This window comes from Hevea brasiliensis, chromosome 10 (genome assembly GCF_030052815.1).
Source record: "Hevea brasiliensis isolate MT/VB/25A 57/8 chromosome 10, ASM3005281v1, whole genome shotgun sequence".
NCBI lineage: Eukaryota > Viridiplantae > Streptophyta > Magnoliopsida > Malpighiales > Euphorbiaceae > Hevea > Hevea brasiliensis.
This window is the reverse complement of record NC_079502.1, coordinates 92,250,736-92,271,988: the sequence shown is the minus strand read 5'-3', so window position 1 is coordinate 92,271,988 and position 21,253 is coordinate 92,250,736. Positions and strand designations below refer to the sequence as shown.

The 21,253-nt window shown below is 33.9% G+C and overlaps 3 protein-coding genes across 10 annotated transcripts; 1 reads left to right on the top strand and 2 right to left on the bottom strand.

Annotated features, from left to right (window-relative positions):
• Nucleotides 1-2,117: 2,117 nt before the first annotated feature.
• On the bottom strand, nucleotides 2,118-8,155 carry LOC110646188 (uncharacterized). Of its 4 annotated transcripts, none has more exons than XM_021799548.2 (10): nucleotides 8,006-8,155; nucleotides 7,311-7,393; nucleotides 6,984-7,210; nucleotides 5,550-5,664; nucleotides 4,918-4,998; nucleotides 4,621-4,744; nucleotides 4,084-4,529; nucleotides 3,854-3,993; nucleotides 3,021-3,113; nucleotides 2,118-2,563 (listed from the first exon to the last, which is right to left on the bottom strand). In XM_021799548.2, exons 2-10 carry the CDS (start codon nucleotides 7,329-7,331, stop codon nucleotides 2,452-2,454), a joined length of 1,359 nt encoding a protein of 452 aa, XP_021655240.2. In that variant the 5' UTR covers nucleotides 7,332-7,393; nucleotides 8,006-8,155; the 3' UTR covers nucleotides 2,118-2,451. The 4 variants fall into 4 exon arrangements, with proteins under 4 accessions (XP_021655240.2, XP_021655241.2, XP_021655242.2 ...); XM_021799549.2 differs by having other exon boundaries at nucleotides 3,854-3,990; XM_021799550.2 differs by having other exon boundaries at nucleotides 4,918-4,995.
• Nucleotides 8,156-8,308: 153 nt separating this feature from the next.
• LOC110646189 (uncharacterized) lies at nucleotides 8,309-10,965 on the top strand. Of its 5 annotated transcripts, none has more exons than XM_058154391.1 (8): nucleotides 8,309-8,439; nucleotides 8,587-8,664; nucleotides 8,743-8,789; nucleotides 8,903-9,043; nucleotides 9,439-9,480; nucleotides 10,195-10,331; nucleotides 10,438-10,539; nucleotides 10,632-10,965. In XM_058154391.1, exons 2-8 carry the CDS (start codon nucleotides 8,588-8,590, stop codon nucleotides 10,758-10,760), a joined length of 675 nt encoding a protein of 224 aa, XP_058010374.1. In that variant the 5' UTR covers nucleotides 8,309-8,439; nucleotide 8,587; the 3' UTR covers nucleotides 10,761-10,965. The 5 variants fall into 5 exon arrangements, with proteins under 5 accessions (XP_058010374.1, XP_021655248.2, XP_021655247.2 ...); XM_021799556.2 differs by having other exon boundaries at nucleotides 8,743-8,810; XM_021799555.2 differs by having other exon boundaries at nucleotides 8,365-8,504; nucleotides 8,743-8,810.
• Nucleotides 10,966-12,208: 1,243 nt separating this feature from the next.
• On the bottom strand, nucleotides 12,209-17,296 carry LOC110646187 (phosphoenolpyruvate carboxykinase (ATP) 1). Its single transcript, XM_021799547.2, has 13 exons — nucleotides 17,141-17,296; nucleotides 16,705-16,982; nucleotides 15,681-15,850; nucleotides 15,443-15,596; nucleotides 15,275-15,359; nucleotides 14,601-14,701; nucleotides 14,085-14,383; nucleotides 13,735-13,908; nucleotides 13,507-13,572; nucleotides 13,231-13,409; nucleotides 12,942-13,111; nucleotides 12,674-12,842; nucleotides 12,209-12,514 (listed from the first exon to the last, which is right to left on the bottom strand). Exons 2-13 carry the CDS (start codon nucleotides 16,971-16,973, stop codon nucleotides 12,371-12,373), a joined length of 1,980 nt encoding a protein of 659 aa, XP_021655239.2. The 5' UTR covers nucleotides 16,974-16,982; nucleotides 17,141-17,296; the 3' UTR covers nucleotides 12,209-12,370.
• Between the last annotated feature and the right edge of the window lie 3,957 nt (nucleotides 17,297-21,253).

Genomic DNA, 21,253 nt, shown 5'->3' with positions numbered 1-21,253 from the left:
ACGCCGATGAGAGTACAATATATTCGTCGCTAAAGGCTTTAGTGACGAAAGAATTACGTCGCTGATATCTTTTTTTTAGACACATTTTTATAATTGCTATTAAAACTTATATTTAAAATTCTATAGCTTTAAAGATAATTTTAATATAATTGAAATTTATTTATTAAATTTATTTTTAATAAAATATATGTATTACTATATAATAAGTAAATACTTATGTATTACATAATTAAGAAGCTTAGAGATGAGATTAATGGCAACCAGTGTATTATTAAAAATTATGTTAAAAATAATTAATTGATATGATGTAAAATTAAAATTATTTACTAAAATAATGTGGTGTGCTAGGAATCGCTAATTTAATTGGCATTTTAATAAGCAAATTATATCATCACAGCATAGAGAAAGAAAATACTCAAAAAAGTAACACTTTGGTTGACATTTTCATAGACAAATTGTCCTATTATTGCAGATAGAGATTGAAGTTTTCGTAAGTTGTTCTATCACTGCAGAGAAAGAAAATGCTCAAGAAAAGTTACTTTTTCTTGAGCATTTTCTTTGTCTACGGATAAGACAACTTGCTTGTCGAAAATGCTAATCAAAGTAGCATTTTCTTATGATTTTTTAGAGAAAGAATGATGCGTAGGAGGAAATGCCAGTCAAAGTGGCTGTTTCTTGTGTTGTCAAGCAAATTAATATTATGTTTAAAGTAATTTAATATAAATATTTGTTGTGATATAAACATTAGAAAGAAAAATAAAATATGATATTAATATAGATTATAAATAATTTTTGTTGTAATTATTGAAAAGTTAAAAATGGTTAACAAATTATTAGACACGCATGTAATTATTATACACGGTTAACAAATTTTTTCACATCATTATTATAAAATTAATTATATAGTATAAATGGTTAATGAAAAAAAAATTCAAGTTAAAAAAATCTCAAGAAAATGCTACTTTGACTAGGGTTTTCCGTGTAACAAAAATTCCTTTCCTCGCATCGTTATGTCTAAAAAATGCTTAAAAAAATGTCAATCAAAAATGCATTTTCTATAGTATCCCCACAATGATGAGTTAACTTGCTTATGAAACCACCAATGGAAACTATGTTGTCTTAAGCATTTTCTCAATCTACAATGATAAGACAACTTGCTTATGAAATCGTCCATTAGAGTAACATTTTCTAACATATCACATTCTAATAAATAGTTTTAATTTCATATTATACTTGTCAATTATTTTTTTTTAAATATTATTTCAATAATAAGCTTAACAAATTACAACTCAACTCAACTCAATTAAACCTTTATCTCAAATATTTAGAGTCGACTACATGGATTCGCTTTCTCCACTCTAAACGATTTTAGGTTAAATCCTCAGAAATTTATAATACTTCTAGGTCATATTGTACTATTATCCTTAAAGTCAATTTAAGTCTACTCTTTTTTTTCTTTCTATCTTCTAACCTAATGTGCTCTACTTGTCTAACTGAGCCTCCGCATGTCTACACTTCACATGACCAAACCACCTTAATCTTCCTTCTCTCAACTTATCCTCAATTGGCATAACTCCTACCTTTTCTTTAATACTCTCATTACAGACTTTATCTAGTCTAGTATAGACACTCATCCACCTTATAGACACTCATCCACCTTAACATTCTCATCTCTGCAATAGACGCATACGACTCCTTCAATGCCCAATAGTCACTACCATATAACATAGCCAGTCATATAGCACAGTAAAATTTTTCTTTCAACTTATTGAGAATCTTGCGATCACATAAAACTCTCGTGGCACGTCTTCACTGCAACCATCCGACTTTTATCCTATGACTAACGTCCTCCTCACATCCCCCATCTACTTGAAGGACTGAGCCGAGATATTTAAAGTGATTATTTTGAAACAGTAGCACTCCATCCAAACTAACTCATTCCCTATCAACAGTTTAACCTCCACTGAAATTACAATGCATGTAACTACATTATTATTATTATTATTATTAATATTAATTTCAGACCTCCGTAATCTCCAGAAAAAAACTATTTGCATGTAACTACAGTTTAGTTAAGAAAAATTGCATAAAACAAAATTTTGCCATCGCACCAAAAGTTAGAAATGACATATCGATCATTTTCCAAACCCAACAAATCTTTCAGCCAGACCATATGTGAAGACATTTTCCTTGGTCAGTATAATCCTAATGAATTGGCCAGGAATCACTACACAGCAATATTATTCCTAAGTCAAAAAAATGCAACTGCCAAAAATACCTTCACTTGTTATCTATAATTAATTGCATCTAAAACTGCCAAACACATTCCTATAATTCAAGAATATAAGCACAATGAGAACCCAAACTACATCATCATAGGCAGTGATGCAGAACTGGATGGGACCTTGCCAGAATCAGAAAATAGAAAAGAAATGAGGAATTGTCACTCCGTCAATGTTGGCTCAGCTTGCGCTTCTTTGCCAATTTTCTCTGCTGCTCCCGCCGCTCCTCTTCCTCTATCAGGCGGAGTTGCTCCTCATCCTCCTCCTTTGCTATTTTTGCACTGTATTGCCATGTACAAAAGAGAACTAGGCTAGTTAAACAAATGGACTGAACTAAGAACACAATTCCAACATGGAAAGATAAAATAAAAACCCAAGGAGTAGAAATACAGAAGCAACAAACTCAATTTGGCCCTTCTGTTACTTCTACTGCATGGAGATATCTCAAAATGGCCAAACAGAAGACTTTTCTGAGGCATATTTAAAGTCCCATATTAAAGAAAAAAATAAATATTTTAATGAAAAGTATTTTTCATGCACAAATTATTTCTGCAAGCAAAGCAGAGCATGCATTCAAAAATATTAAAGAAAAACTTATGGGAATAGTTGTAGAAAAGAGACAGCAGATGAAGCATTAAATCAACTGCTAATACTAAGTAAAAACAATTGAGAGAAAATTTGGTTTTTTAACGAATTCTCAACAATCATAAGCAACAAAATTTAGTGAATGACGCTAACCTTCTCCTCTCTTCCCTCATGATATCATCAAAGTTTGCCTCCATCATACTATCATCATCTTCGTCATCATAGCGATCAGCATACCTTCTTGTACTGGAAAAAAAGGAATCTCTTATTAAATATGAAACTAACTTGCACTATTTCAATCAGAGAAACAAAAGCAGCAAAAAGATAATGGTCAAAAGCATAAATTTTATTTTCAATCCAGGTTTATATACTAATTGCTGAAAGAAGCTCTTGAAACAAATTTTAACTAATGTAAGATTTGGGATATTTAAACACATGCATATGTGCACGGCGTGCACACGTACACGCACATGTGCGCACACATGTACACACAAATTCAAGTCACTATAAATTTTGGTCCCTCCTTTCACATTCAATATTTTAGTCATTGAATTTTATAAATATCAGAAGCTGGTCCTTTTTCAGGGAGTTCCCATGTAACATCCCCACTAGTGATTATTATAAGAATAAAATTACTTGTTGAATCTAGAAATGAAATGACACAAAAATCCATTATCACATTTGTAAAAGCCATCAGAAACACTATGACTGGACAGCATTAGGCTGGCTTATTCAAAATCATAAATAAGGTCAACTCAAATCAATTCATTGTTAAATCAAAACTGAACTTCAGTGAAAAAACCTTGACCCATATGTGGGTTCTAAGTCCTAACCTAAGGATTATATAATTTTTTAAATCACCAATAGATGCGTTCCAACATAAAAGGGATGGAGGGAAGAAGAGAAAGGAGAAATGAGAAAGAGGAGAAGGGAGGGTGGTGGAGCGGCAGGGGGCGGGGGCCGCAGCGCGCTGGGTTTAGCCTTACTTGAACATTTGCCTAATAATATCAAGAGCCTTTGTATCCTCATCTTCATCATCAAAGAATGGTCTGGCAGGCTTTTTCTTGGGATGATTATTTTGCAATGATGCATGGGATGAAATCTGCTTGACTGGTCTATTTATCTGCTAATTTTTCAGAAGTAAAAAGTAAGAAAATTTTTCACAAAGATTTACCTTGTCACAAACTTTAAAAAAAAATTAAGTATTGGCCTAAACCTGAGGTTTTGAAGAGGCCACTGGCTTATTTGGCATAACTACATTCTTCTTGGGTTGTGGTAATACCCTTTTCTGTTCAACTTGTAGCCTTGGAACAGATGACTGCTTATTCGGAGGGAGTGGTTTGCGTGCAGCAGGAAGGATTGTTTTTGCAGCTGGTGCAATGGACTTCTTCTCCATGGTGCTAAGAGGCATCTTTGAAGGCAAACCTTTTGGCCCTGTAGGCCGACCAGGCCCGGATCCATTGTTGCTACCAAGCTGCCGTCTCAAGTCTGTTGATGCTGAAGTGGGTTTGTCGGTTGAAGTTGACTTATACAACCCTGATTTAGAATGCATTCGGCCATTGATAGGAATTGATTTCCTTTCTTCATAAGCACCACGAATATCTCTGACATTACTGCCTGATAGCTGTTTACTCTTCTGTGGCACTTGTGCAGATCGTGCCTCTTGAACACCAGCAAAAATCCTGTATAAGTTTTCTCAATAGCATGTATTAAGCACCAACAAACAGAATTGTATGCTAAATTAGCAATTTACCAGATTTTGGAGTAGCAACAGTTTGAGGCACAGATGGTTTGGGAGAAGCTGGAAGTTCCGCATCATCAGATAACAGGAAGGAGTAATCTCTTGTATCTCTAAGTTTCTGCACTTTTGTTTTTAGCTGCATATATAATAAAATCAATGATCCTTATTGTTACAGCTCAGCCTTCCTTCCACAGCTAGAGTCCCCCATCCTCTCTTTCAACCCAAGCGCCAGAGAGAGAGAGAGAGAAGTGGGAGAAAAGGAGGCGGAGTGGCAGGAGGGGCTAATAAATAAGAAGCTGCTTAGAATACCTCATTTCTGACTTTGGGTAGTGGCTGACGAACTCCATTCTTTGAACCTGTGCCACTTGAAGAGGAGGTCTTTTTGTCCTGCAGCAGCAGCAGCAAGATCATCACAACAAAAGCCAACATAAAAATTCAAAGCAGCTTTCAGCACTGTCATTTGGCAAATGTGCTTAGGGTGACAATATAGTCCATAACAGAACAAGAGAACAAATCATCAAGCCAATACCCAAATGTTGTACCATAATTGATACTTATAACATTATGGATTTTCAGTGGAGAAAGAAATTAATTTCTCTAGCTTGTCATCATCTCAGGTTGCAAAAATCAAGAAGTAAGATTCACTAAAATATCAAGGAAAACAACAATTTCCCCTTAAAATTTATCAAATTATAGGGATCTTCCTCCCAGCATTGAACAAAGGGCTTGCAAGCAGCTTCCTTCAGTTGGCTACCACACTGCTGAAAGCTTTATTCAAATTGTAAAATCAAAGCAACCTCAATAAAACAAGCAACTAGAGAGTTGTCATTTTCCCAATTCATAAAAATCAAGAATGCTCCATAAGCAAGTTTGAGCTTGAGATTGGATTGTATTAGTAGTATATTCATTCAATTTTACATCTAAAAGTTTAAGATACATACATGATGGGAATTTGAAACTCTGAAAGCCAAATGTGGGTTTTCTAGTAATAACTTGCTTTCTTGAATTACTCTTTGGGCAATAACCGGCTGAGAAGGGCCAAAGAATGACCCATAACTGCAGAAAGATGCCAATTAGACATATGAAGCAAACCATTAATAATCATATACATGACCATATTAAAGATGCATGCAATTATTCAATTTAATTTTATGTCATTAACTCTATAAATAAATGTGAGGGGCGTCAGGCCTAGACAACAACATCTATGATACATCTACCAATGCATAAATATTGCATTCAAATCACAACCTGTTTTGTCAAGAGCGCTAGGCGCCCATAAGACAAGAAGGTCCTTCATCGATGGCCTAGGCGCTTGCCCGAGCAAAATGAGGCACTAATTTATTCTAAAATAATAAATAATTAAATATACAAGGTAAAAAAAAGCTTAACATATTACACAATCAATAAATTGTCAAATTTCATATTCATATTTCATAATATATTACATGTTTTAAGATTTAAAGTCAAAAGCATTCCTTTAATAACACAAAATGTTAAAGTAAAAACCATAAAGCACATAATATAATTTAAAATTGTAGATGCATTGTCCAATTTTATTCATTATATCATGCAAACTCAAAATCCTAATTCTCTAGTCATCATGTAAATGCCAAAAGGTGAAAACAAATAAGGTCTTCTACAAACCCCACCCCCCCCCCCCCCGACTTTTCTTTTCTTTTTTTTTTAAAAAAAATTATTGCCTTTTTCTCTCCTAGGGCGCCTGGTGATGCCTCACCTAGGCGCATAGGCAGCACCTAGTTAAAGGTGCCTTGCCTAGAGGCTTTCCAAGTGAGGTGCCTGAATTTCACCTTGCCTGAGCACCTAGGCAAGCGGACGAGAGATCAACTTAGCAATAAGAAAACACTGGTTCGTAGACCTTCTGGCCCAATGTCAAAGCATCATTGATGGATTGGAATTGGATAAAGAGTTCTCCTACATTAGTGTAGCTAACCAGATAAAACTACAATAAAATTGAAACCTAGTCATAGCAAACATCAGGAAAATCCATTTATATTTATCACTTAAACCAAGAAATATATGCATACATCCATCAAGTATTATTCCAAGTAGCATCTATGAAGGAATTACCTAAACCGCTACACGTCATGAATATTTCTGGAATGTAATAATGACTTGAAATATAATGTGCATTCTCAAATAGGACTCTGCATACCAACTACAGTCTCTCTCAAAGGAAAGTGACTCATCAAGCATCTTCAAAATTTTTGTCTACAAGTGTGTGGCTGCATTTCTATGTTCACTAGAGGTCATCATATCATCACTTGTCTACTTGTGCAAAAAAGGGACATATTCCGCCAAGAGAAGAGAGAATAGTAACCTGGTTTGCATTAAGAAATAAGCATATCACTCACTTATCAGAAGGAAGTTTCTTCTTTATCTCCTGGGATTTGGAAACAGCAGGACCATTTTCCCTCTGCATTTTCTTCCTAATTTGTTCTTTAATTCGTTGCCTTAATTCAAGATATTCAATTGCCTCTGCACTTGGTTTTTGCTCTTCTTCCTCCTCATATTCCTCCTCCTCACCTTCTTCCTGTTGTTCATATCCTTCCTCCTCATATTCATCATAATCTTCAAAATCCTACACACAAACCACTCTCATTACCTTATTAATTATTAAAGAGCAAAAACCATTCAAATGGCAAGAAATATTGCATTAGATAAAACCTAGAATGGCTTACATCTCTTTCATATCCCCGCATTGCAGCTTATTATCTCCACTTCAATCAATCCAGAGAGCAGAGAGAATTGCAACTTACAACTACTGTACGCCCGAAGCGTGAGAATACAAATTAATCAAACAGAAAAGAAATAAATTTCAGAGTGGAAGCAATTACCAAATTGAAATCTAGATAAAATTCATTATGATAGAACATAGAACATAAACCGATATACAACACCCCCCCCCCCCCTTCCTTCTTTTTTTTTTTTTTCCAATTTCGCAAATTACTTGGTTCTTATTAGAATGAGAACTAAGAGCATCAATCCACCAAAAAAAAAAAAAAGAAGCTTTCATCATAGAACAAAAGGAAGAATTAAATTATAAAGGGAAAAAAGTACCATGAAATTAATAGAAAAATAACCAACGAGAAGCTGCATCGAATAACTCAAATTAGTCTAAAAAATCGAAAACTAAGATCGAAATAGAGAAATTTCAACTGAACAAAGAAATTTATTCCTAAAGCAATTTCCAACACTAATTAGGGCTGTAAAAACATGAACCCTAATTGTATTTAGAAGAAGAAAATATTTGATCAATATAGATACGAAAAAAGATCGACAATTAAAAGAAAATAAAGAATTGACTGAATTTAACAGTTAAAATTTAATTTTAGTCATAAAATTAACAAATCTGATCAGAAATTATGTCAATTACCTCAAATTTTCTCCAGATTCGATGAAACTGGATCGAAATTGAGCGATTTTCGAACTCGAATCCAAACGCAGATCTCGAAAATGGCCGAAACGAACCGAAACGCGAAGAGATAGCAAAGCGATCTCTTAGATCTATATGGCAAAGAGGCGGCCACCAAGAGGAAGACGGCTTGTGCGTGTAGTTTTTTGGGGATAAAGAGGTGTAAACGGAAGGACCCAGAGACAAAGGGGGCATATGCTAACCTGCGCGGAGTTGTGCACTGCTCACCCCTCTTCATTTTGTTTTTGTTATTTTTCTTAAAATTTCCATTTTCTCTCCTGGTTTTATCCCGAAACAACCGCTTCCTAATCCTTCCTGCAGCTGCGCCTCTTTTGGGTTTTGGGTTTTGGCCCATCAAAAGCTTGGCGTTATAATACAAAACGACAAAGGAAAAGGTATTGTTGCCCAAAACGACATAGTAGCACTTGCGTGTATTACTGTGTTAAGGAGTGCAAAAGAGGTATTTGATAAAATGCCTAGGTGGCCTTGAAATTTTGAACTTATACCTCTTATTCACTTGTTTTTTCTCCATCTCTTTATAGCATGGGAAGCAAAGAAGGGCTGTTTAAAGCTGAATTAAAAGAGAAGATTTTTCAGATTTTCAAAGATTTTTTGACGAGGTAACTGCAAGAAGAAAATGCTCAGCGCCCGCACAGTTCTGGAACCGATTTAAAGTGGAATTTTCCTTTTACTTGTAGGGTCGCAAATTTTGAGGAACTTGGGGCTGTTGGAAGTAGATTACTTGGTGGGTTTCAGCAAGGGCTTGGTAGGCGTTTTCCTATTATGTTTATGGTCTACTGTAATGTTTGTTTTTCTCTGTCTTCAAGTTTTGCCACTTTTCTTTATTTCTCCTTGTAGAATTTCTTCGGCGGCCTCCAATAAACAGGAAATCTGAGTTAATAGAGAATATCATCCGAGCCAATGAGACAGAGAGGTTTAAATCATATATGGCAGCTGGTTTTATCACCAATCATGATAGCATACAAAACATAAGCAAGTGTAAGTGCAATTATAGTTTCTTTTCGTAATGAGTTTTTTGGTTTTCTTGCAATGCAGACCTAACCTTTGTTTCTTTTCCTGTTCTACTTGAATAGTGAATTGCATTTGTATTTGTTTTCTTTCCATTTGCATTTGTAGTGAATTGCATTTGCATTTGTATGTGATCAGCACGAAGTATAAATTCATCAATTTTGTGTGCAGGCTGTTGCATTCTTAGTTTTCTTGTCATTGACTCATATCCCATGTGTGGTTTTATCTTTCTTACAGATTAATCCTTTTTTGAGTTGTAAACTTTTAGTAGTTCTATTTTTCCATTTATGTATTCCATTTATGTATTCCATTTCATTCTCTTACAACTAATTGGTCTTAATGCTTAAAACTTTTGCACACAGAAGTGCATACATGCCTACTCGGACTTCATGATCATTTAACTAAAGGTAACTTCTGGTTCTTAATTACATTGAGATTTTAGCAAAAGAGTGTGAGCCTGCAATGTGTAGTTCCTGCCCTCTTTTTCTGGGAGTTGGTTTCTTTGCTTCTCAAGTTGGTGCTTTGATATCAATTTATGAGTTTGCTTTTATGTTCTGTTATTGACTACATCTATATCACAACATTTCTATACATTATTATAAAGTTAAACTCTAGAAAATGTGTCATTTTTATGTTTTAAAAGCTTCTCAATCAGATAGTTTCTTTAAATGCCAACTGGCTTCTTAAGATATAATCTTTCTTCAATTAAAAACTATTTCACTTCCATTAAAAGCTATTTGTTTATCTTTCAAATTCCATATCTTTAATTTCTTTATTTATCTGCCTCCCTCAAAGAACTGATGGTACTTTTAATGTAAGAAATTGATTTTATAGTAATTTCTCATTTTATTTTCTCAAATTCTAAAATTTTAATGTAATTTTACAGAATGAAGACTACAAAACTACTACTACTACTACTACTATTACATAATTAAACAGACAAAATTTTATAATGGATCTGTTCATGACTATCTACTTTGGCCTCTTAGGCAAGTAAGTGCAATGCTGCTATCATTTTTCTTTGCCATGTTTGGTTCACCTCCTTCATTTTTCTTTCTCTTTCCAATGAAAGGTATTTTTATATTTAAAGCAGTCTTTAAGTATGTTAATGGGCATTGCAGCAAAAACCATACTAAATGAACTTGAAAATCTTCTGGAGGATTTAACTACTGCAATTAAAACTGCCAATGGAAGTTTCTCACTTTTGAGGGATGAAGATCTATGTGAAAAATTTGATCAACAAGCAACTGTTAACCAGGTTGGGGAAAAATGTCAATTCCAATCTTGTATGAGAATAAAGTCACTGTTGTTTTACCATTTCTCGTTGAAATTAACACCAAATACTGAAACTCCTTTTTTATTAGGAAGAAACATCTTCAGCAGATCTTCAGGAACTTGGAATGACAGATTATGCTGCCCTTATGGGGATCATTTACGGAATGGTAAAGCAAGACTACATGATGCAGGTAATGAACTTTCCATCTGCAATATTTTTGATGTGGAGATACATTACAATCAGTCGTTGAAATGAAGGTTGTTACTTGTTACTTTGTTGCAGGAAAGGATTGTTACTTCACTAAATCTCAAATCTTTGTCTGGGGAGATGGAGAGTTATTGCCTTATGTGGTCATTGCATCCTTACTTAAATGATGAAATCCTGCAGCAGGCCTGGAGGCTTATTCATTAGTCATTGCTGTTTTTTGTAGCATAGATCATTTCGTGGTAGCCAAGTTTTGTTCCAGATATGAAAGATTTCTGAACATGCATGACTACAGGCAATTGTGGATGTTTAAATTTCACATATAGCAAATTACAGAAACATTGTATTCCATAGATTAGCGTGTAAACTTTCCTAAATTAACTTGGTTTTAAAACATTCATGTTGCCAATGCTGTTCTGTGTTGCATGCTTCTTTCAAACTGTTCTTTATTTCCAGTGGGTATTTTGAGGAGGAAAAACACTAACTTGTGTATTTCTAGATTTTTCAATAAAGAATGTGAGGCTCTGGGTAAATCAAAATGGGCTCTAAGGATATGGCAGAATCTTTTAGGAAACTTAATGGTATTGATAGGGACAGTACATGACAGCAAATACATACAGATGACTGATTGGAAAGAGGAATTATTGCCATTGCAATTCATTCAAACAGCAAGCCACCTCAATGCCCATAAAGCATACTCAAATATTTACTCAAACAGCAACTCAACGATTCTACCATTGATTTGGCACATCAGAAGGATTTTGCCACTGCAATGTTCCATTTTTTGTTAATCGTCACCCGCATCCTGGAAATCCACAGTTTAAAGACAATGTTCCATTTTTTTTTTAGCTGAAAAATACTATCATTCATGAAAAAAGTTACGCACAGTCCTCTAGAACAGAAAAAGTTGAGGTGGGGGATTAGAACTCCACTCACTTACAATATTACCATTTCTAGTTTTAACTGCAACCCAGTTTGCACATTCATTTGCTGATCTTGGAGAGAAGAAAACTTGCATACTAGGATGAAGCTGCATTTAGACTTTTAATTTCATGAATGATAGCCGCTAATTCCCAAGGAATAGGAGCTAGTGGAGTCCAGATAAGCTGAACAATTTGATTAGAATCTGTATGGACGTGACAGAATTGAAAACCTCTGCTGATAGCAAATAACAGAGCAGCTCTTGCTACTGTCCCTTCTGCCGCTACTGGTGAGATGTAAGAGAACTTCGCTGCACACCCATCCAAAAGTCTACCTTCTGAATTCCTAGCAACAGCCCCATAACCTGCTTCACGTGCCACATAATTGAAAGAAGCATCTGTATTTATCTCGATAACTCCCATTGGAGGAGGGCTCCAACGCCCATAATCAGACCTTATATGAGTAGGAGATGAGAGCCAAGAATGGTGTTGCGGAAAGGAAATATTATATTCGTCCCTTCCGCAAAGTCATTCTGGGCTTTCCTAATAGTAATCATCGGGTTAGATTGAATGTCACTGAAGATAGCCTTGTTTCTGGATTTCCAGATATGCCATATGAAGAAGCTAGCCATACGCATGGTATACTGATCATGTTGAAAAATATAAAAAGCAACAACAGAATCGAATCAATACGTGATAGAAAGAATAAAAACAAACACAAAATGGACAAGTCTCTTGTAAATTTTTTTACTACTATTATGAATTAACCAGGAACAGGATTACATATATCAATACACAAATAACTACAAGTCTATGACCTTCATCCTAACTCTTATTCTATCTGGTCTACTCCCAACTCCTTCAGAAATCATCTTCCTGTTCTCCATTCACTGGGAATTAAAAAATTGGACCAGCCGCCAGGATCTCCTCAGTGAGCCTGTTGTCCTTTCCAATCTTGTAGTCGGTGAATGTAGCAAAGTTGTTCTGGAACAGACCAGCCAGTTTCAACAGTGTCTCATTGTAAGCTTTCTTGTCTGACCACTGCAATCCAAACTAAAGTGAATTAGAATGGTGTAAAAAGTACAAATTATTTGATATATAGATTTTACAACTAGGTAGAGAAAAGCACAAGTTATGTGGAATAGGAAAAGTATAACCAAGTGATAGAAACATGAAGAAGTAGGGAAACAGGCTACTGACAGTGTTCACAGGATCCAGGATTTCAGAAGGCACTCCTTCGACCTCTGTGGGAATCTCAAGCCCAAACACATTAGTTTTCTTGTAATTTGCCTTCAAGAGACTGCCAGAGTGTATGGCATCAATGATTTTTCTTGTGTAAGCTAACTTGATACGGCCACCTGACCCATAGCTGTAACATACCAAACATATCCCAATTCAGCCTTTCTAGAAAATGATTAACGCAAATTCTGATTGACCAACACTCTATGTAAAACATTGCAGATCATACCTTCCACCTGACCAGCCAGTGTTGACAAGCCATCCTGTTGCACCATGCTTCTGCATCTTCTCAGCTAGCATAGCTGCATACTTGGTAGGGTGCAACATTATAAATGCCGCACCAAAGCAAGCTGAGAATGTTGCCCGTGGCTCTTTCACACCCTCTTCCGTGCCAGCCACCTACATTGATCATCACAAAATTTAATTGCTGAAATGTTATATGCCTTTCATTTACAAGTGTTTGTCAATATTAGATTATTAACAATAGGCCTGAGAAGTCACTAGTCATAAATTATTACCAGTGCAGTGTAACCACTTATGAAATGGTACATAGTCTGTGCCAGGCTCAGCTTGCTCACAGGTGGAAGCACACCAAATGCATCACATGCCAGAAGGATGACATTCTTGGGGTGTGGACCAACACATGGTATCTTTGCATTAGGAATGTATTCAATAGGGTAAGATGCTCGAGTATTCTCTGCAGTAGAAAGAAAATCTCCTTATGTTCAATCAAATGCAAATTTTAAAATAAATTATGTTGGATCAAATTGAAATCTTCAAGCTGATCCATTCACCTGTGACCGATCTGTCAGCATAGTCCACCTCTCGAGTATGTTCATCAAATACCACATTTTCCAAAACTGCCAAACATAAACAATTGCATCAGTTCACACTCTGAAAACATGCCAAAACTCGACTATAAAATTTTCCAGTTTTATAGAAATAAAGCCTCTCTTATCATTTTCAATTTCCTTGTACTGAATTTATAGTATAATCGAAAGATTGGAGATTTAGAATTGTACCGGTTCCAAACTTGATGGCATTCCAGATATCAGGCTCCTTTTCCTGTGAGAGATCAATGCACTTGGCATAGCACCCCCCTTCAATATTTGACACTCCAGTCTCAGTCCAGCAGTGTTCATCATCTCCAATTAGGAACCTATTTGGATCAGTAGACAGAGTTGTCTTTCCAGTACCTATGGAAATTGAAATACACTCATCAATAACGACGAAAGCACAGAAGAAACAGTAAGTATATATGCCAAATATTATTTCAAACCTAAACAAGAAGGTGTCAAGACAAAGTTAGAAGGCACATATCATATGGCTGGGCTTGGCACCACATCGCGACCATGACATGGTGATACTATACCTGACAATCCAAAGAAGAGAGCAACATCTCCATCTTTTCCCATATTGCAGCCAGAATGTAAGGAGAGGATTTGACGCTTAGGCATGAGATAATGCATAACACTGAACAGACCCTTCTTCATTTCCCCGGCGTACTGTGTGCCGAGGATGACCATTTCCCTTCTAGCTAGATTCAAATCTATGCTAGTAGAAGATGTCATGTAGTGTGTATAACGATTACATGGGAACTGTCCAGCATTGTATATAGTGAAGTCCGGAGTACCGAAATTCTCCAGCTCTTCAGGAGTGGGTCGGATACACCTGCCACCCACCCAGTTATCCAATTGCACACACTTAGCTCATACACCATACACATTTTCTTACCACTTTCCTCCATTGCAGGGGGGATAATATCCAATATACAATTAACATGGCATCAACGATAAAGGAAACTTATCTGGTGGGCTTGGGCTTTGTGGAAGAGAGAAACAGATAAAATACTGCTGTTAAATGTTAGTAATTCTAATATTTTACTTACATGTTGTGCATGAATAATGAATGGTATGCTCTAGCAGATACAATCCGAACTTTGATCCTGTTCTTAGGGTCCCAATTCAAGAATTGATCATTTACAAAGACCTGATAATAAAGATTCACGCAGTTGTCAACTACTTGAAAATCTACAAGGGATGAGAATGCGAGTAAACATGTGGGAGATAATTGTTGTTTACCGAAAGTATGTATATACAGAACAAAATTTTTGAAGCTCATCGTAAAAAAGTTAAATTATAATAATTTAACCATAACATATACACGTCTAATAAAGAATTAAACTTCACTTGCGTTAAACAACAATTCTGAATATATTTAATTAAGAACTCATATAAATCTGAATATATTTAACCCTAGACAAATGTTATCCTCGAGGCCATCACTCATAGAACGACAAAATTGCTACTCCCAACGGATGAACACCAGTATGGCCAACTAAGAGAAAAAGACACGAATGATCATCCAAAAGTAAACACATCCCAAGACGTTTTAAGGCTTATCTTTTTCATGTATTATTTTGGCAAATCCCAATTTTCAAGAAGTGCATTTCGCAAGCAGGTGACAGGCACACAGCCATGAAAGGAACCGAAGCAAGAAACATTGAAGTTATTAACAAAAACAAAATTGCTAAGCCATGGGAAAAGAAAAGTTGAAAACTACCTTGTCCAAAGAATTCAAGTAATCAACAGCTCTTTCCCTGTTAACCATGAATGTCTGCTCATCCATTTCAATGTTAGGTGAACCTCTGCAAATACAAAAGAGTAACTAAGTGGACATAAACAGTAATTAAGCCATAATTAACAAGAGAACACTACAGTCTACACTCACTTTCCCCACCAAAGCTCCTCGCTTGTGTCATCATCCTTCACGACACGCTTATCTCTAGGAGCCCGGCCAGTTTTGGCACCAGAGAGGGTGGCCAATGCCCCTGTGGATGTAATAAACGACCCTTTCTCGTACTTTATCGCCTGCTCATATAGCTCTGCACCAAATCCATAGCTTTAGAAAAAAAAAATTCTTTACTGGTCATTAATGTGTATGAAACTAATGATTTAGGAGTAATTACCAGCAGGAGAGAGGTTGTAAAGAACATGGGTGAACTTTAAGGAGCTGTCGCTGACACTAATGGTGGGCCCAGCTACGTGGTCTTCTTTTGGAATGGGTCGGATCTTGTTAGCCGGGTCTCCTCTCACCACCTTGGGTCCAGTTTCTCTGGTCAGCGACGCCAAAGATGCACTGTTCCAAAACAAATTTATTAATTATCACGTAATGATGATTAATTTTATTTTTTTAATATTTTCTTAGATTAAAAAAATAAATTATAATATATTAAAAATAAATTAATTAAATTAAATATTTAAATAAATTAAGTTTATTCCTTTTCTTAAAAAAGCAGAAACAGTTTTAGAAAGAAAACAATCAAAATCAAAAGCGCGTTTTTCACAAATGACTTGCTTTGTATCTAAAAACAAACCAAAATAGAATTCTATCATATTCCCTTCAGGGGCATTTTAGTACTTTCGACAAATTTAATGAGAAATTTCTTCGGATTCACTCTCCCTTGACCGGCGTTTAAATATTCCATCATCTCGAAACGTGTCGTTTCTTGAGTGGGCCAGCTCCCGCCATTCCTTAGCTCCACAAAAACACCCATCATCACATCAGATCATCTCGTCAACGATCACGATTATCACAAAGACAGACAGACTGAGACCCATAAAACACGTGATGTAGTCTCATCAAGTGTCACTTTAAATTTAAAAATTTGTTATTGATAAAATTAAAATTAAATTGATAACATTAATTAATAATTTTAAATAAATTTATGATCGCCATATTTAAAAAATTTTATTTTTATATTTAAAAAAAATTAAATTTTAATAATTTTTTATATTTATGAAAATATAAATTTTTATATTGATATAAATAATTTTCCTAGTTTATTTTTTTAGATAAGAATATTTCTATTTTTATTTTATGATTTACAGAAAAATAATTTTTCATTTATGACTTTTTTTTTTAAATAATGTTACTTATGAACAATTTTTTTCATTTTTTTTTTTTTAAGTTTCTACGCCATAATCATATACCTGATGGACTGGAGCTGCTGTTTTTGGCGTTCTTCTTCAGAGATAGCAGCAAAGGCACCTTGAATTCCTTGATTTGGTGTCGTCGGCGCAGATTTCTTCCTCTGAAGGGAGTGAAGCTCGTCAATGGTCTGGGCCTTCACGGTGGGTGCGCTCATATCTTGGCAGATCCCATCATGTTTGTCGCTCGTCGTGATCTTTCTCAACCTCATCGGCGACTTCGGCATCGCCGTTCCGTTCCCTTTCATCGCCACATCTCCGTTGGTTGCCATCTCTCTCCACTGCTCAAAGACAAATTAACAAAAAAATAAATAAGTAAGACATGAGTTGCTACAAGAGTGGCAAACATTAGCGGATGTTTTATGCCATTCGTGGCATGTGTCTTTAATAAAAAAACGCTGGTTTTAGAAGCAAGAACGAGGGAGAAGAGAGAACGAACCAGCAGAGTGAAAGCTACGAGCGAGCTCGAAAAGTGAAAAGGAGAAGCTAAAGAAAAATGGAGGATTCGATCATGCAATGGCTTAGAGCTAGCAAGATAGATTTGTGAGAAGTGATGCGAAAATGAAGAAGCCAGTGAGTTCCTTATAAAGGGTTCAAGGCAAGGGGGGAGGTTAACTAACCAGAGTTAAAACAGAGAACCATGGTTAGAATTTATCCCTCGTGGAAGCCAAGCACTGACTAAAAGGTCCGAAAAAAGGGTAAAATTCCGAAAAAACTCAATTTAAAAAACAGAGAAACGTAGGGGTCAAGATAAAGACCGGAACAAAATCAGGTGGTCCCCACCCCCATCGCAGCTAGTTACTGGGTTTTTGGGCAATTTAGACAATGTTTCGTATAATCCAACAAATGTTTTCCCCTATGTTTTAAAATTACTATTTCATCTCTATGTTTTATTATTATTATTTATTTATTTTTATATATATTTCAAAATAAATTTATTATATTTAAAAAATTTATTATATTAATATATTTAAATAAAAAGATAATAAATAACATCTTATTTATTAACCCAATATGAATTTAAATTTTTAAGATTCTTCAATTTGCTCAAAATTATTATAGGAAATGGTTGGAAACAAAACTGCTAGTATTGGATTTCGAAGGTTAAAATTATTTATTTTAAATAAAAATATTATTTTAAGTGTTATTAAAAAAAATAATTTAAAAAATTATTTTAATATTTTTATAATTAAAATTAATTTTAATTATTTTTTAATTAATATATTTTAAAAAATAATTTTTTTAATAATAATTTTAACATACCAAACTATCAATGAGATAGTGAAATTACAAAAACCAACTCATGATTAGGGAATGCTTGCCTCACAGGATATCAGGATTGGGACAGGAACTTTTTCATTGGAGATCAAGATTCTTGTGAAAATTTTTTTATTTTAATTTATTATTATATAATATAAATTTTTTTATTAAAAATAAATTATAAATTAAAAATATAAATTTTAAACATAATCTTAATAATATAAACTATACCTTTTTTAAAATTATATATTTAAATATATAAATATATAAAAATAATTTTCTAATAAAAAATAATAATATAATACTATCAAGACAAGTTATGGGATTCATGGCAAGGAGATCTTCTCTCCATTCCTGCTTGCCATCCCCAAAGCCAATACACAAATGCGTTAAACTTAATGTAATGTTGCAACAAATGTAAGTGGTCTCTACTCTAGAATAGGCACATCCTTGCCGCTAGATCATTCCACATCCTTGGTTGTTTTGCTCTAGCAGCGGTTGTAGTTATGGGCATTCATGAAGCATTGAGTTGGATCAAAGCTAGAGGATGGCATGTTGTTGTCCTTGAATCTGATGCTTTGGTTGCTATGTATACTCTTAATCGGCTAGGAGGTTTTAGTCCTTATTCATGATTATCTTTTTCATTATGTGAAAACAATACGTGAATGGTGAGGCTCTCCTATTAGCTAGAGCTACACTTTCCATGACAAATTCTTGGGAGTGAATGCATTAGCAATTATACTCTGAAACAACTTGTTAGTTAAATTAAACTAAATAGATAGATAGATGGCTAATTTTTACAAAACATCCCTCAATTTTAGAGTTTGTTATCCTTCTATTTCTTATCTTCGTTTTGTTATTATAAAGTTCTTCAACTTAAAAAATATTACATAAAAGTCCATTAACTTAAAAAAATATCACGTTTTAGGCCCTCATGCTAGAATCCCTTCATATCCTGACCAATTTAATGTGGCTCTGTTTCACTGTAAAATGAAAATGTCGGGTCTATTCAGCATTACTATTAGAAATGTTGTTAAGAAAAATACTTACTTAAATATATTAGTTATAGAGTATTAAAATTTAATTTAACAATAAATTTAACATGTTTTAGTATAAGAACACCAAAATAACAAAATAATTTTTTTTTCTAAATTATTTTTTTCAATAGCATCTAAAATTGTGTTTTTCTTTTTTTAAAAAACGCTTTTTGGCCTCTAAAACTCAATGCCAAATAAGTTTGAATACTTTTTTGTTTATGCAAAATATATGGGGTAAAACTCAATGCCAAATAAGTTTGAATACTTTTTTTTTATGCAAAATATATGGGGTAAATATGTTAGATGAATTTTCTAATTTTAAAACTATAATTTTTTTTTGGGTGGATCAATTTGATATATTAAATATACCTCATTTATGTGTTTGGGTATGAAATTGCAAAGTTTCAATTGTTGTAGATATTTCAAGTGGTATGATGACTTAATTCCTAATCGAACAATAGATATAATTTTTGGAGTTTTTAGTAGGATTAATAAACATGAGGTAGAGGTTGTAGGAGAAAGATTAATATAAATTACATATATTGACACTTTATTTTCTTTAATTTCCCTTTATTTTACAACTTGATACTGCCATGCATCAGATTTGTTGGATATATGATAACATTCGGCATGAGAGAATTTTATGTAATATTTTTTTAAGATTAGGACTTTTATGTAACATTTTTTTAAATTGAGAGACTTTATGGTAACAAAATGAAAATAAGAAATAGGAGTGTAACAAACTCCAAAGTTGAGGGTTGATAGGGAAAAATTAACCTAGATATATAGATAGATAGATTTATAGATGGACTGGAATTAGGGATGACATGGAAATTTTAACCTGGATAGATGGATAGATTTATAGATGGAAGGAAAGGATAGGAATAAGATAGATAAGATAGCAAAATCATAAACATTCACTTCATTTCTATAACCATTCAATTCATTTCACATTCATAATCATTTCCATTCCCTTTTCCATTCCTTTTTTATTTATATATAATACATTACAGCTTATCTGTGTATTATGCATGCATCTATATCATTTAATAAATACATTACACGCAGTATATGAATCATTATTTAATCATGTTAATTCATGTACTTGACCTGTTAGTTTTCTAGATACATGAATCTATCTTATCTTATCTCAATTATTAATTATAGTAATTATTTAGAAAAATCTTACATTTCCTAACGAGTGTTATGTCCCCCTTGCCCCTTTTGTTGTCGATGCCCTGCTTAATTATTATTAATAATGAATTTCATCCTTTTAAAAAAATATTAAAATGTCAACATTGGTGATTTTTTTTATATTTTAAAACTATGAATCGGTAGGCTAGTGAAGAAAACTTACTCCATGCAACGGATAGATTTTGAATGTTGATTATAATGGAACCCACCATAATCATACCATAACAAAAACTATTGTGCATACAACGGTTGTAATTCCAAAAATTTTTATTAATGGGTCATTAGATCACATGAATCATTGGTTCAACCATAGGGTCACTCAATTTTTTCAGATAACCTCCTTATCCAATCCAATTACAGAATATATCCGATTTCATATGTAGATCTCCATTTACTAGGTCAAATTAATCAAACCAATTTGGGTTTAATAGCAATAATGCAAAGTTTCAGATGTTATTACAATGTTTGAATCAATTTGAATCCTCATTTCAATTCCTACAGGGTGTAAATGAATGCAGTTGAACCAAGCCAAACTTTTTAATAGCTCATACTCAATTTTGATTTTTTTTTCAGAAGCTCAAACTCAACTCATTTAAAATACAATAAACTCGAGCTCAACTTGAGCCACCTATTTTTTTAGAAAAGCTCGAGGTCGACTCAAATTTTAATTTTAAAACTCGAACTTGGCTTATTTGAAAAAATATTAAACTCAGGCTCATCTCATTTTAAGATTGTTTACAATATAAATGCATCAAATGGAGCTTGGCTTGTTTATTGTCTCATTTATAATAAAAACAAATCAAACCCAAGCAAAATTCAAGTTTGAGCTTAACTCACTTATTAGCCTAGACTTAATAGCTCGTATGAACTAACTCAAACTCAAACTACAACTTTTCTGTATTACGATACGCATTTTGAAATTACAGTATTACATGATAGTTTCTTAGTCATTATTATTATAAATAACAATAAAATAGGGAAAATTTGTAATTTTGCCTCTGAGTTTTGTCTTATATTATATTTTAGTCCCTAGATTTTATGAAATTAATTATATAATCCCT